This window comes from Siniperca chuatsi, linkage group LG21, assembly GCF_020085105.1.
Source record: "Siniperca chuatsi isolate FFG_IHB_CAS linkage group LG21, ASM2008510v1, whole genome shotgun sequence".
NCBI classification, from domain to species: domain Eukaryota; kingdom Metazoa; phylum Chordata; class Actinopteri; order Centrarchiformes; family Sinipercidae; genus Siniperca; species Siniperca chuatsi.
The window spans coordinates 16,918,836-16,931,598 of NC_058062.1; the positions used below are offsets into that span (position 1 = coordinate 16,918,836).

General features: G+C 41.3%; 2 protein-coding genes across 6 annotated transcripts in view; one reads left to right on the forward strand and one right to left on the reverse strand.

Annotated features, from left to right (window-relative positions):
• Positions 1-348: 348 nt before the first annotated feature.
• On the reverse strand, positions 349-2,553 carry fmc1 (formation of mitochondrial complex V assembly factor 1 homolog). Its single transcript, XM_044180770.1, has 2 exons — positions 2,369-2,553; positions 349-1,022 (listed from the first exon to the last, which is right to left on the reverse strand). The coding sequence occupies exons 1-2, from the start codon at positions 2,495-2,497 to the stop codon at positions 819-821; spliced, it is 333 nt and encodes a 110-aa protein (XP_044036705.1). The 5' UTR covers positions 2,498-2,553; the 3' UTR covers positions 349-818.
• Positions 2,554-2,563: 10 nt separating this feature from the next.
• Positions 2,564-12,763, forward strand: part of LOC122868594 (glutamate receptor ionotropic, NMDA 2B-like) — a 132,766-nt gene continuing 122,566 nt past the window's right edge. The window contains exons 1-4 of one of the 5 annotated variants that reach the window (XM_044180689.1): positions 2,564-2,673; positions 3,106-3,298; positions 10,918-11,066; positions 11,704-11,811. In XM_044180689.1, coding sequence (XP_044036624.1) covers positions 11,785-11,811 — 27 coding nt within the window. In that variant the 5' untranslated portion in view covers positions 2,564-2,673; positions 3,106-3,298; positions 10,918-11,066; positions 11,704-11,784. Of the gene's footprint in view, positions 2,674-3,105; positions 3,299-4,559; positions 5,503-5,525; positions 7,277-10,917; positions 11,067-11,703; positions 11,812-12,763 lie in introns of those variants that run through there. The other 4 variants (XM_044180690.1, XM_044180691.1, XM_044180693.1 and 1 more) reach the window with 4 other exon arrangements.

Sequence of the window (12,763 nt, forward strand, 5' to 3'; positions counted from 1 at the left end):
CCAATGTACATGAGCTGAAGACAAATGCGAGAAAGGCTGTTAATGGCTCAGTGAACAAGTGTAAAGAGACAAACAACAACAAACAACTGTACAAATTGCTGTGACTATAAAGATATGTATTCACCAAGCCAAATTATGTGACTTCATAATTTCACATTCCACAAACAACGTAGGTTAAATATTCTCAATAATTCTGATTAGTAAGCCGGATGTATATTTACTTTTACCTGGCTCTTTAACTGCATGTAAATGTAGTAATAGATGGATTTAACTACCAGTTTAATTGATACGCAAGCAGGATGTTTGTTAATGTGTTCTAACCAAGTTCTTTAAAAATCTCAGACAATGTAACAGTGACTAATATTTTAATGGGACAAATGAATCCAAATGAAAACTTACTTACAGTCCACTTGAATGGTTGATTTTGCCTTTTAACATTGCCAGATGACATTTAAAATAGCCAAAACACAAACAAAAGCAGGTGTGGATAAGCTGTAGGGTACAGTATATTTACAGCTAAACAACAGATCTTTATTCGTATCATATATTTTCACAGTTACTTCAAATACTCTCAGGTCAGATTATCATATTTCCTCCCCTTGAACATTGGTAGAACAACACTACAGGAATAAGTTGAGTTCCTTCAAAGCAGTCCATGATGGCACAATCTCCAGTCTGCCAGACTCCAGTCAAACATTTTTCCCTTTAGAGTTTATTTTACATGAGGTGAATTGTATGAGCCCAGATGAATCAGCCACAGACCAGTCATTTCTGAAGAGTGTCAAATTATTCTTCCAATGATGCACGCTCCCATGTCCTCACTTCTCCCAGCCTTTACCTCCTGGCTGAGTGGGCAACCTGAGCCCCACTAGGCCAGCCGCTTGTTCTTGGCTGCACTCACCCTTGACATGGTAAACACTGTGCAGGACCAGGTGGTTCCTGGTAGATGCCAGCAAACACAGGTATGTGTCTGAGGCATGGTGTGCCTCCTGCTGGGCACGGCAGTACCTTTCTCCTGTTACCTGTGAGAGGAGAAGAGAAAGAAAACATTAGTGAAGATCAAATGATGAACCAGATCATGACTTAATTAGATAACCCTGATGGTGGCTGCCATGTGGTCAGTTCCTCTAAACAGTGTTGGATTTTGCTTTATTTGCGGTTTTGTTCACTAAATCAGTCACCATAGAGAAAAATGAAATCAAGTTAACATTTATGAAGAAAAGCCTTACGTCTAGCTGGTGGACAACATGGAGACATAAACAATCTTGTGACTAAATCACAGGCTTTTCTGCCAGAAAGTATTTTTTTCAACCACAACAGCTACATGGACAGTAAGCATTTGGTCTTGTCCCTATGGAGTTTCACATATACATTACAAGGCCTTTGGGTCTTTTCAGAGCTGGGACAAATACACACTGACAAGTAAGAGTTGCTCCTGGCTATTTTGCTTCAGTGACTGCACATGCATTCAACCACCCTGGAGAGCCATGTTCTCCCAAGCATAAACAAAACAAGCTTTAAGCCTATATGCTTCAAAATCCTAACCCATTATCCACAAGCAGCTCTACTGTGTTTTGGGTAAACATATTAATTAAAATAAATATATAGTTTAATTTAGGACTATCCTTGACTGAACCGATTCTTTATCGACTAACGATCGAGGGATTTATGTGCCAAATTGATGCTGATTTAAAAAAATGAACAACAAAATGTTTCTGCAGTGTTCTTGTTCCAATGAAGATGAATGTGGTCATAGGCGTATCTTAACAAGCTTATTACAGATAAAAAAAAACATTTTAAACACGGCTGCAAGTATCTATTCACCCCCGCGGTTGAGTACGATTTATATTAAGCCTACATCAAATTTAAGGAATAATGCTGTTAATTTGTAAAGTTCGGGTTCGCATTAACCATCAATTAACAACTATGATTTTAAACACAAATAATGACAGACTCAATCCTATGTAGCAGGCTGCACACTGGTGTGTGTAGGCACGTATATACTGTATTTAATTCATTACTAGACAGCGTCTAATATCGCCTGTGTTTTAACACTGAGCTATGCTAAGGCTCATTAGCTGCTGGCTAAGGTTAGCATGTCCTTCCGCTTCAGTCACCTTGCATTGAACTGCTGTTTGTTAATTTTACAAAGTTAGCAATAACAACACTCCAGTTTCATGTTGGGTATTCACTCTATTCCCACGTTTGTGAACGGCTGAAGGGGGAAAATTATTTTTACTCATCTAGCAAAATACTAACGTTATCATTAAAGAGTTAACCAGTTAGCTAACGCTAGCCATGCAGCTCCCACGCAGTTTGTAATGATAGTTTGCTAATGTTGCTGAAACGCAGTTGGTGGGAAACTCGCCTTATTCTTACGAAACTGGTCCATAACATAGTTGTAGGCCAGTGACTGTTTGTAACTTGGTCCTTGGAGGGCACGTAATTCTTTGAGTATTCCTCGGCAGGCTCGTAACGGTGATGATAGCGCTGCCATGGCTGAACGGTGTTGTGATTGTGCGCCGCGTGAAGCCAGGCATGCTCAATCCCACACCGCACAGTCGATCAAATTACCGCATACCGACCACAAGACGGCGATATGTCACACTATAATAAGTTCACGACCCCTGTGAGGCTTCTTCCCAGCTGACACTTTCCTGCAACAGTTTTAAGGTAACGTGGCTTTAATTTAAAATGTACACAGAGTCAGTAATGGGATACTATGCAAACAGTAATACGTTCAGCTGTTTTGTGTGTAAAATTAGTTTTACCTTCATCATCAACCTCCTCCACCACAGCTCCGTGTTATGCGGTCCCTGGTTGTAGTCTTGTTGTAGGAGCACAGGGTTAGAGAATGGTTCACATCTAATGAAAACACTTTAAGAAGCAAACAACTGTTGTTTTCCATCTCTCTTCAACTACTGTAAAAGTGTTTAAAGTGCTGAACCCCAGTTTCTCTACTGAAGCAGGTGGCAGTACTGAGTACTGCACTCACATGTGCAAAAGTATATAATTAGGAAAAGAACATGTATGCTCAGCAACGTCCCTGGATAAATACAGTATGGCAATAATGTTAACTGTGACATTTTGTACTTTCAAATTCAGGTTCACAGATGTCATCTGAAACTTGGGGGAAAGGCCAAGGAGAGGCTCTTGAACGGGTCAAGGAAGAACCATAGTGCTGCATGTTTTGGTGGGTCCATGCGAGATCAGCCAAGAGAGAGGAAAGCTGCAATAACTGTTTGTCCTCGGTCACATTTGAAGCCCCATCCACATGGATTCCACCTTCAACTTCATTGTAAGTTAACTTCTTAATGTGCTTATGCACGATTCAAATATTGGAACAGAACTTGCCTATGCTCTTCACTCAGCCTTACACACAACACCTGTAATTGTAAATACAATTGGGCTTGAGTTTGATTGTGAGTTGAGTAATTACGGTCTGATAAATATGTCAGCAGAGGAGACAGAGGGGTCCATGGAGATTTGTAATCATATTTTCTTTCAGGATCTGTCAGCATCTCTCTGTCTCCCTCTGTCTCTTTCTCACTTTGCTATAAATAACAACTTTAACATAGTGAGAACAAAACGATATATGCACTGTACTCTTGGCTGTGGAAATAAATTGAAAACAGCTTATTCCCTGAAGACAATAAAACAAAAGAGTGTGGTTTACCTCACAATGCAGTGTATTGTCTTTGTGTGCATGCCAGGTGGAATGTAATGGATTTTATATTTCAGTTAATGTGGTCATTTGGTCCACGTCATTCCTGATTGCAGAAACACGGTAGTAATAATGACCAAACCTTTGATGACTGGAGCATTTAATGGAGACATAACTAGTGTGGAGATACACTGCAGCCTTTCCTTTGAAAGGTGCTTTTTGACCACTTGTGTGCTACTAGCTTTGATTTGGACACTCGGGAGCGGTCATCTGTCGCCATAGCAACACTGAGTTTGGCTTAGGGCAAAATGCAGAGGTAAGGGTCAGTCTGTGAACCAAAACTCCTCTAATGCTTTTAGCTGATTTTTACGCATGGTGAGGGTATAGCGTAAAAGATAACAGTGCTTCATCATGCAGAGATGGTAAACAGCGCTTTCAGAGAAAAAGGACGCTCTTTACATTTGACCCAATGAACATTATTATAGAATATAGAATAATTTTCTAAGTGGATTACAGCAATACCATGCAGTTGTAGTGACACACTGCAAAATTGAAGCTGTGAATCTGTGTTAAGAGGTTCAAACATAATGTGTTGTCCTGAAGGAAAGTCACAGGTCATCACTAACACTATATTCTTAGTGTTTCCAGTTATTTGAGCTTGTGTATTGATGATTGACTCTAGGGGGAGCCAGTCTCTTATCAGTTTCACACACCAGTTTGGTTCCTCGACATTTGTTGGAAGGCACCTCTCTCCCCTTCCTCCTCATTTCTCTCTCTCTCTCTCTCTCTCTCTCTCTCTCTCTCTCTCTCTCTCACACACACACACACACTCTTTCAATGAATACTAATGCAGCGAGCAGGCCCACCTCCCTTCCTCCCATCTTTTCGCAGGGATGGGCGGGAGAGGGGAGACAGAGCAATTCCAGCTCAGTATTCTTCCTCATGAGGCAGGCAGTGCTTGACTAGCAGCAGCCCCAATGCCTTTTTTTTCTCCCACTGGGCAGTATTGGTGATGCTGTGCGTTGCTGCTGCAACAATGTCTAACCTGTGTGAGTGGCACGTGATATCAGACCAGAGTTGAGAGAGAGAGGAAAGGACATCTGTGCCTGCTTTTTGTCATCTGGATGGGAAGTCTTTTTTGGGAGGAGAGACAGAAGAAAGCAGAAGGCAGCCGGGGAAGGGGAACAACTGGCAATAGCCAATCCCCCCTTCCACATATAGACTGGAGACAACGGAGGCCACTGGAGTATTTGCTTTTATCTTTCGTTTTTTGTTCTTTTTTTTCCTCATCGCGCTGCTGGGAGGTGCTTTACCTTTTCATTTGCTTGCTCTCTCGGTCCTCTGTCTTCTCATCTATTTCGCCATTTACCTGGTCAACAATTTCTTCTATTTATGAGCCAGACAAGGAGGGAGAGAGAGGCAGAGAGACAGAGAAAAAGAGAAAGAGAAAGAGGAGGGGGATTTTTTTTGCCCCCTTTATTTTCTTTTTTTCCCTTTCATTCATTCTCCCTTCCCTCTCCATTGCTGTCACTTCCAGCCCTTTCTATCCCTGTGCAGCCCACGCTCCCTCCTCCCTTCACCGCTCCCCTCCTCCTCCTCCTCCCCACCACTCTACTCACTGTCCACCCGTAACTTTGGCTACTTTTTTGACTCCACCAGTGTTTTAATTTCCTTACTTTTAAAAAACTCTGATAGAGACATTTTAATTGGCTTGCTTGTATTTTCTATTTATGCTTTTTTCACTTTTGTACCTTTTCCTATTTCCTATTTCCCCCTTCTCTTTTTTCCTCCTACCATCCTATGCATCTTTTTTGGGCGATTCTTAATTCTAACCATAGGTAGGTCTATTTAGTGTTTAGTGTCTGTCTCAAAGTCTTTGTTCCTTTTCTGTGTATGCAAGGTGTTTTGTGTGGCGTGCACATATATTAAGCACACCTTGACACGCACGCACACACATACATGCACACACTCACCGGCTTACAATCTGGTATAACCATGGCTCCCCTCCCATCCGGCTCTCAGCTGATTCTTGCCTCATGCCATGTCATCCTCACGTCACTCTCCCCTTGCATACTATAATCTGGTTTCTGACTGGGTTTTTCTTTTTGTTCTCCTCAACCAAGACCACAGTGACTCATCAAGCAAGCACCTTCTCCAGTTGTCATCATGGAACCACATTTTGACTGCCTTGTCATTTCTGTGTTGTTGCACAAAAGTCTGTTCTTCCATTAAACCGTCTGAAATGCCCCTTTATCACACACTGTCCTCCTCACATGTCCTTTTGTTTGCGTCCAAACTCCACATTTGTTCTGTAGAGGAAATGTACGTGATTATCACACCGAGGTGCGTTTAAGTTTCCTCGCTTCATGCTTATCAGGTGAAGGTCAAACTTAGCAAAGGCCTAATTCATCAGCGACAGTGCACCGTTGTTTCAAAGCGTATTTTTAAGCCAGCACTTGTCCGTTCTGTCGGGGTGTCATCTGTGTTTATACACTCCTTCTTTTTCTCTGCCCTCTTTTCCTCACCCCCCCCCCTCGGTCTCCTGTCTTTCTGAACTGACTCTCATTCTTGCAGACAGACACACACAAGCACTCAAAGAGAATGGACTAGAAAAAAACTGGCTTTATCATCCAGAGGATTTTTCCCTTTTTTTCCTCCACCACAATTTTCACTTTTTTCACTCACTTTGCTTCAAGCTTTATTCTCTTTAATCACTTCTTTCTGCATCTTTTTTTTCTCCATCACTTCCACCATCTCACCCCCTCTGAATTGATCCACTTATTGATGTATTTGTTGTTCCATTTTGTTTTTTCATTTTTCATTTTCATTTCTAAAGAATTTCATGTCCTACCACTCCCACATCATTGACTTGCTTGCATCAGAGAGGAGTTGCTATTTATTTTGCATTTTGGTGACGTAATTTTGCAATTCATCAACTCAACTACTTCCAATTATTGAAATACAAGATGCAGATTATTTACGAGTAATCTTTTGCATTTTAGAAAAATAGAAGATAGGGTGGCTTGAAAGAATTAAGCTGACTGCAAAGTAAATGAATAATTTGGGTGTGTGTGTGTGCCTATGTGTGGTGTGGGAGCTACAGAGAGGCACAGCAATAGAACAGATGCATAGCAAAGTGAAGCAAACCACACAACTCATTTCCTTGTCCATCTCCTTTTTTTTTATATTTCCACTTTTTTCCTGAAGTAGATTTAATGCCTCTTCTCTTCATTACATGAAGATAATGGGAAGTGGGACTTTTGAGCAACCGTCACCATGATAAAGGCACTCTGGATATAGCTGTTTTCCTGTGGAATTACCCTTTAAATCCTGGATTTGATTCCAAATGAAAAAAAAAATTAACAATTATTAAAAACTGTCCTAAATTCAGGACTCTTCTTTTTGCCCTTTTTTTTGTTTGTAATGGACTGAAGCTGATTTCAATATTTCTTTTTCAACTATTGAATCTTAATGGGATTTCACTAACGCGGATTAAAGACTCAAGCAACATCTTTGTCTATTAGTTGACGTAATAGCCATGATTCTTACAATTTCTCCAGCCTACAAAATCGATTTTAAATTTAATATTTCTCAATGTTAAGGGTTAAATAGGTGAGTACGGTGCTTTGAATCCACACATGCTATTGCTGTTGCATGTTTTGGATGATGATTAATTGATGTAGATATTCATCTTAATATTTTTTGTCATTAACCCACAATTTTTGCATGTGTGTGGGTGTGCATACATGTCCTGGATATGTGTGTGTGTGTGTGTGTGTGTATGTGTATACTGTGTGAGGGTTAGGTAGAATTTAAATGGATATTGGCAGATTATCCGACATCAGTAATTTCCCTCAAACTTCACCACCATTTATCCTTTTGTAGTTTTTTCCCCATGAGCCTTTAATTCTCTTTCTGATACATGTTATTCATGTGAACTAGGATCACATGCGTACTCTCAGATCTGATAATGTCTGATCATGTAAACATTTACTTCATATTTTGAAATTAATCTCCATACTTCATCCTTGGTTTTGTACTTATTAGCCACTCTCCACCTGATGGAGTAGCCACTTCTGCCTCAGATCACCCGTTCAGTTCTACTCCACTCTCCCATTTAAAGCACAGGAGTGTGTGTGTGTGTGTGTGTGTGTGTGTGTGTGTGTGTGCTAGCATGAGAGGAATATATAGGAAGATCAATAAAGTAATCTACATGAAAAGACAGGCTACATTGCCCTTTTCTCAATGCAATTATTTTTATCTGCTGTTATTTCAAAGAAACAAAGTGCTTCACAGTAGGAGAATAACAGTATATATCCTCTCTTCTAGTGGAGTGTGTTGGAAGGAAATCTTGTGTCTATGTCTGCAGCAAAATGCACATTCACACCCACTCTCTCTCTCTCTCTCTCTCTCTCTCTCTCACTCACTCACTCACTCACTCACTCACTCACTCACTCACTCACTCACTCACTCACTCACTCACTCACACACACACACACACACACACACACACACACACATGCAGACACTTTGTCCATCAGTCCATCATAGGTGCAGTGGCGATTGACCCCTTTTCTCCGATTAACTTTCCTATCATTTGGCTGACAGTAGTTTGGATTTATTCCGTGTGTGTGTGTGTGTGTGTGTGTGTGTGTGTGTGTGTGTGTGTGTGTGTGTGTGTGTGTGTGTGCGCGCACGCACGGTGCACGGTCAAGGTTACGGCTACATACCTGTGAAACCCACCTGGGCCCTGCTCTCGTAACCCCGAACCATTACCCATTCTGCTCGGTGCTCTTGACACACGTGACCCCTGCAGATGGGCACTTAAGCCCAGCTAGTCTGTCAAAGCTGCCACGCTGCAAAATGGACGTCTCGGGTGCCTCTGACACATGGCTCACCGCTGTCTCTTTACTGTAATGATCTCCAAAATAGTACATGTCAGTTTTTATGAAACACACGTCTCGCTGTAATATTATTGTCTTGACAATGTGGTAGAGGGAGGCAGAAGTAAAATGGACAGTGAGGTGAACGTTATGTCCCACTTACAGCTGGAAAACTGTAGTTGATACAGCTGATTTGACTGGTGTTTTGCAGAGGATGCTCATAACGTTTTAACCGATCCTTTAGAGCGTAGCTTGGTGGTAGAGTGAGTAATCGCTGTCCAAATGAACAGTTTGGAAGATGGATTCATCTGAGTATAACTTCCATGCAAATAGAGAGGTGATTTGTTGGCGGGACACATAGCTTTTAGTCAGGTTCTGCATTCGGGATGCTGAAATACAAGTATAGCTTTTTCCAAATGAATTTACAGAGCCACCTTTTGAAAGCATTATCATATTTTGTGTATTGCTAAATTAATGTTCCAGCCAAAGGTGACATCGTAGTTCATGTTTTACACAGTTTGTTCCTCAGTGTAATTCTATGAATTAAAGCGTACCCTCGTTCTAAATGAATAATGTTTGTGTAAATATTACCACTAAATTTTATTGAACGATAAATCAGTTGTATTTGGTGACCGGGGGCACTACCACATATTTCAAGCCTCCTGTCAATTTTTACTGTCTGAAAACTGCTTGATGCCAGAAGCTTACGTGAAAAAGAAGTCTGCCAAAAGTCTCCAAACGGAGCTTAAGAGATTTCATAGGCACTGTGTTTGTAGTCGTCATTGATAAACAGGCCAGGAGAGGAGACAGCAGGGGCTAAGGAGATTCATAATCCTATCCCCTCTTCCTACTGATTCTCTCTCTGTCTCTCTTTCTCCCCATGTGCTACCTAATGAGACGACAATACAACTCCTGTGTCTGGCTCTGAGCATTGCATCTGCCTTAATGAAACCAGCAATAACGCTATTAGATATTTTATCTTTAAATAACTTCCACTCTGTGCCGTCTAGGGATTTCTGCATTCTAAAGCGACGCTGCCTGTTACTGTGTGCATCAGGAGTCAAAACCTAAAACATGCAAAGATGATTTTAGCTCACGAAATCCAAAGTGTGGTGCGAGTGAAAGCTCAACACCTCAGATTCACACGTGTGCTATGCTGCATGGCGACCTCGTCCATCATCTTGCTGAGTGAGTGAATCAGTCCGCGGAGCTCCATCTAAAGCTCCTAACTTTCTGCAGTGTGTGTGTGTGTCTGAATCCCGTTCAACCATTAGAGAGCGAGTGGGAAGCCAATGTGGGACGACTTAAAAAGTACATCTCGATTTTATTGGCAGCATATTCACTTCAAGCGAGCGGAATATGGGTCATGATCTGATATAAAAAGGCTATTCAATAATTAATCGGAGCTGATTAAGAGGACTTGTAGTGACGCAGACACTGTCCATGAGGAGGGATGGGAGTACACAGAAAAGCAACATTTAGGCCCCTTTGTGGGATTAGTATAAGCTAAGAAACAAGCTAAAGCAGCCTGGGCGTTTCAAGTGAGCAAGCGTAGGCCTTCTTTGATGTTTTAATCTACTGTACGACTACGAAGTGGCGCATGTACATGTGACGAGTGTGTTTGTCTGTGATTACATGTTGCTGTGAGTGTGTACATGTTGTGTGAGTTTATGTGAGGCCCATCAATCTATTAAATATGAAAAGTGCAATCTGTTACCCCGCAGAGACTGGTTTATTATTCATCGACATATTTCAATTAATCATTAATTTACCTAAAGTATGTCCCACACTCTCCCTTTCAAATTAGACACTCGTATGGACTCGTGTGGGCTGTGTGTTCATGATATATGAGTTATGTATAATCTGGATTAATGGAAGCTATTTATTATTCTTCTGATCTAGTACATACTGTAGTTGGGGGGGTTGTTGGGGATGAAGGCAGAGACAATTTAGTACTACAGTACATTTGGAGGAAATGTATTATTTATCATACTGGGCTGGATTCTCCTAAAATCAGACTGTTTTATCCCCTGCAAAACTGCACCAACACACACATGCACAGACACAGTTTACTAAAGAGTTGTGAGATGCATTTAAACAAATTAAGGAGAGAGATGCATTGTTTTTATAGAACAGAAATGGCCTTCACAGTGGATTTGCATTGTAAACAATAATACAGAAAACTGTATTCAGATAACCATTTTAAGCATTGAGTTGGGCATTTTAAATTCCTCTTGTTTAATCTTAAATTATTAATTCTAAGGGGAGCAGGTCAGAGGTTGCACACCATGCCAACGCTCAGTATGGTTTTATTAGTCTAAATGACTTGCTTCTAACCCTCTGTCCTCCCTGTTCCCTCTGCAATAACAGACTGGCAGACGTCAGAAAAACAAGCGACGCCAAACATCTCTTCGGAGGAGCAGAACAGAACAGAAGTGACGCTGCTCCTGTGGAGTACAATTACCTCGAAATTGCTGCTTTACCCTCTTGACCCGTCGAGGATTTTACCTAAAACTGCTGTGAGTTCCCGGTTCCAACTCCTTGTTCGCAATCAACACCGAAAGGATTACGATGGTGGAGAAGAGATAAATGCTCGGCAGCGTCAACCTCATTCTTAATCTCACCTCTTCATTCATGAACATCTGTATTTGCTTCAACAAACCCCACACACCTAATGAGGTGTCCTGGTAGAGAGGTGTAATTCAATTAATCACGACGACTAAAACACATTTATTTTATAAAGTGCAGCTGGTGAGAGCAAATGAACCTGCTGGTGGAGTGACACCTGAAAATGATAAAGGGCTAGTTTACTCCCATGACCATTCAAGTCTCCTTTTCTGAGTTAATTAAACTCATCTTTCTATTAATTGGCTAATGGTGTTGACAGGTGGTATAATTCCAGGTGATTACTTTTGTCTCCTCACAGTAATAAATGCCTCTAAATTTGAATTCATAGTTTCAAAGTGTTGTTGAAAAAGGGTTTCAAGAAGCGTTTTACTGGTTTCATTGTGTGTAGAGCCTTTTTCTGCATTTAACAGTCAGAAATTCAAGTGATGCTCTTTTCAGTCTTACAATTATTCAAAACTATTCTGTATTATGATTGCACAGTCGGAGAGACAATTAGTAATCATATTGTCTTTTCTCTGTTGATTGTAGTTCAGCCTCCCTCAGTCTGAGGCTATGAGAGGGAGAGAGGAGTCCCAGGCCGCACCATCATGCTACTTCTGAGACGCTGGGATGAGACATTGGCTGGCAAAACACAAGGTAAGACAATATTGATGCATGGGACCTCTCTACAACTCGAGTTGTTCTTAGTTTTGTCGCGATGTCCCTGTAGAGAACCGCTGAAAGAACCCGCTCTTATCTCACCTGTGTGTGTTTGTGCGTCTGCAGCTTCCCTAAGTGTGTGCCTTTCCTAAAGCTCAGTGATGGATGACCTAAAACTTCCGGAGGCTTTTTTTGCTTTGTATCTCACGCCAGGTTTGCACGAGGGTCAGGATAATGGTTCAAGGTGGAGCCTACAGACGTATGGTTTAATCCTGGGTTTATAGCACAGTTTGATCAGTGCACACGTTCAACCTGACCCAGCCCCTATCGACTATCTGCTTCATTTGCATGGCTCTATGGGCATTGATCAGGCAATTAAAGGATTTGTTGAATGAGATTTTTGTGGCAGAAGTGTGTGACCATTTGGACGCGTGTGTGTATGCTGTTTTCATACACAATTATACCGCGTGTGTGTGTGTGTGTGTGTGTGTGTGTGTGTGACATAGGGAGAGAGACAGTATGTTTGTGGTGATAAAAGAAGACATAATTCTCTTTCTGTCCCAGGACCAAATTAGCAAAATGTATTTGCCACAATGGTCCATGAGAGGCCATTATCATATCAGCACATTTCATCGTTTTCTCATACATTCATCTCCTCACTCCTTGGTGCTAAGCTTAACCCCCAAAAAAAAAAAAAAAAAAACAGTTTTTAAAGATAGACAGGAAAGGGGGAGAGAGAGGCGATGACATGCAGCAAAGGGCCGCAGGCTGGATTCGAACCCCAGCCTCTGCGGTCAGGACTCAGTACATGGGGCACGTGCTCTACCAGGTAACATTACCATATAGATGAATTAACAGTAACACTGAATCTCATTAGCAACTCCATCCCACCTTCTTTGAAAAAACAAAATTAGCATTCATATTTACAGTTACAGATTATTGGCCTATT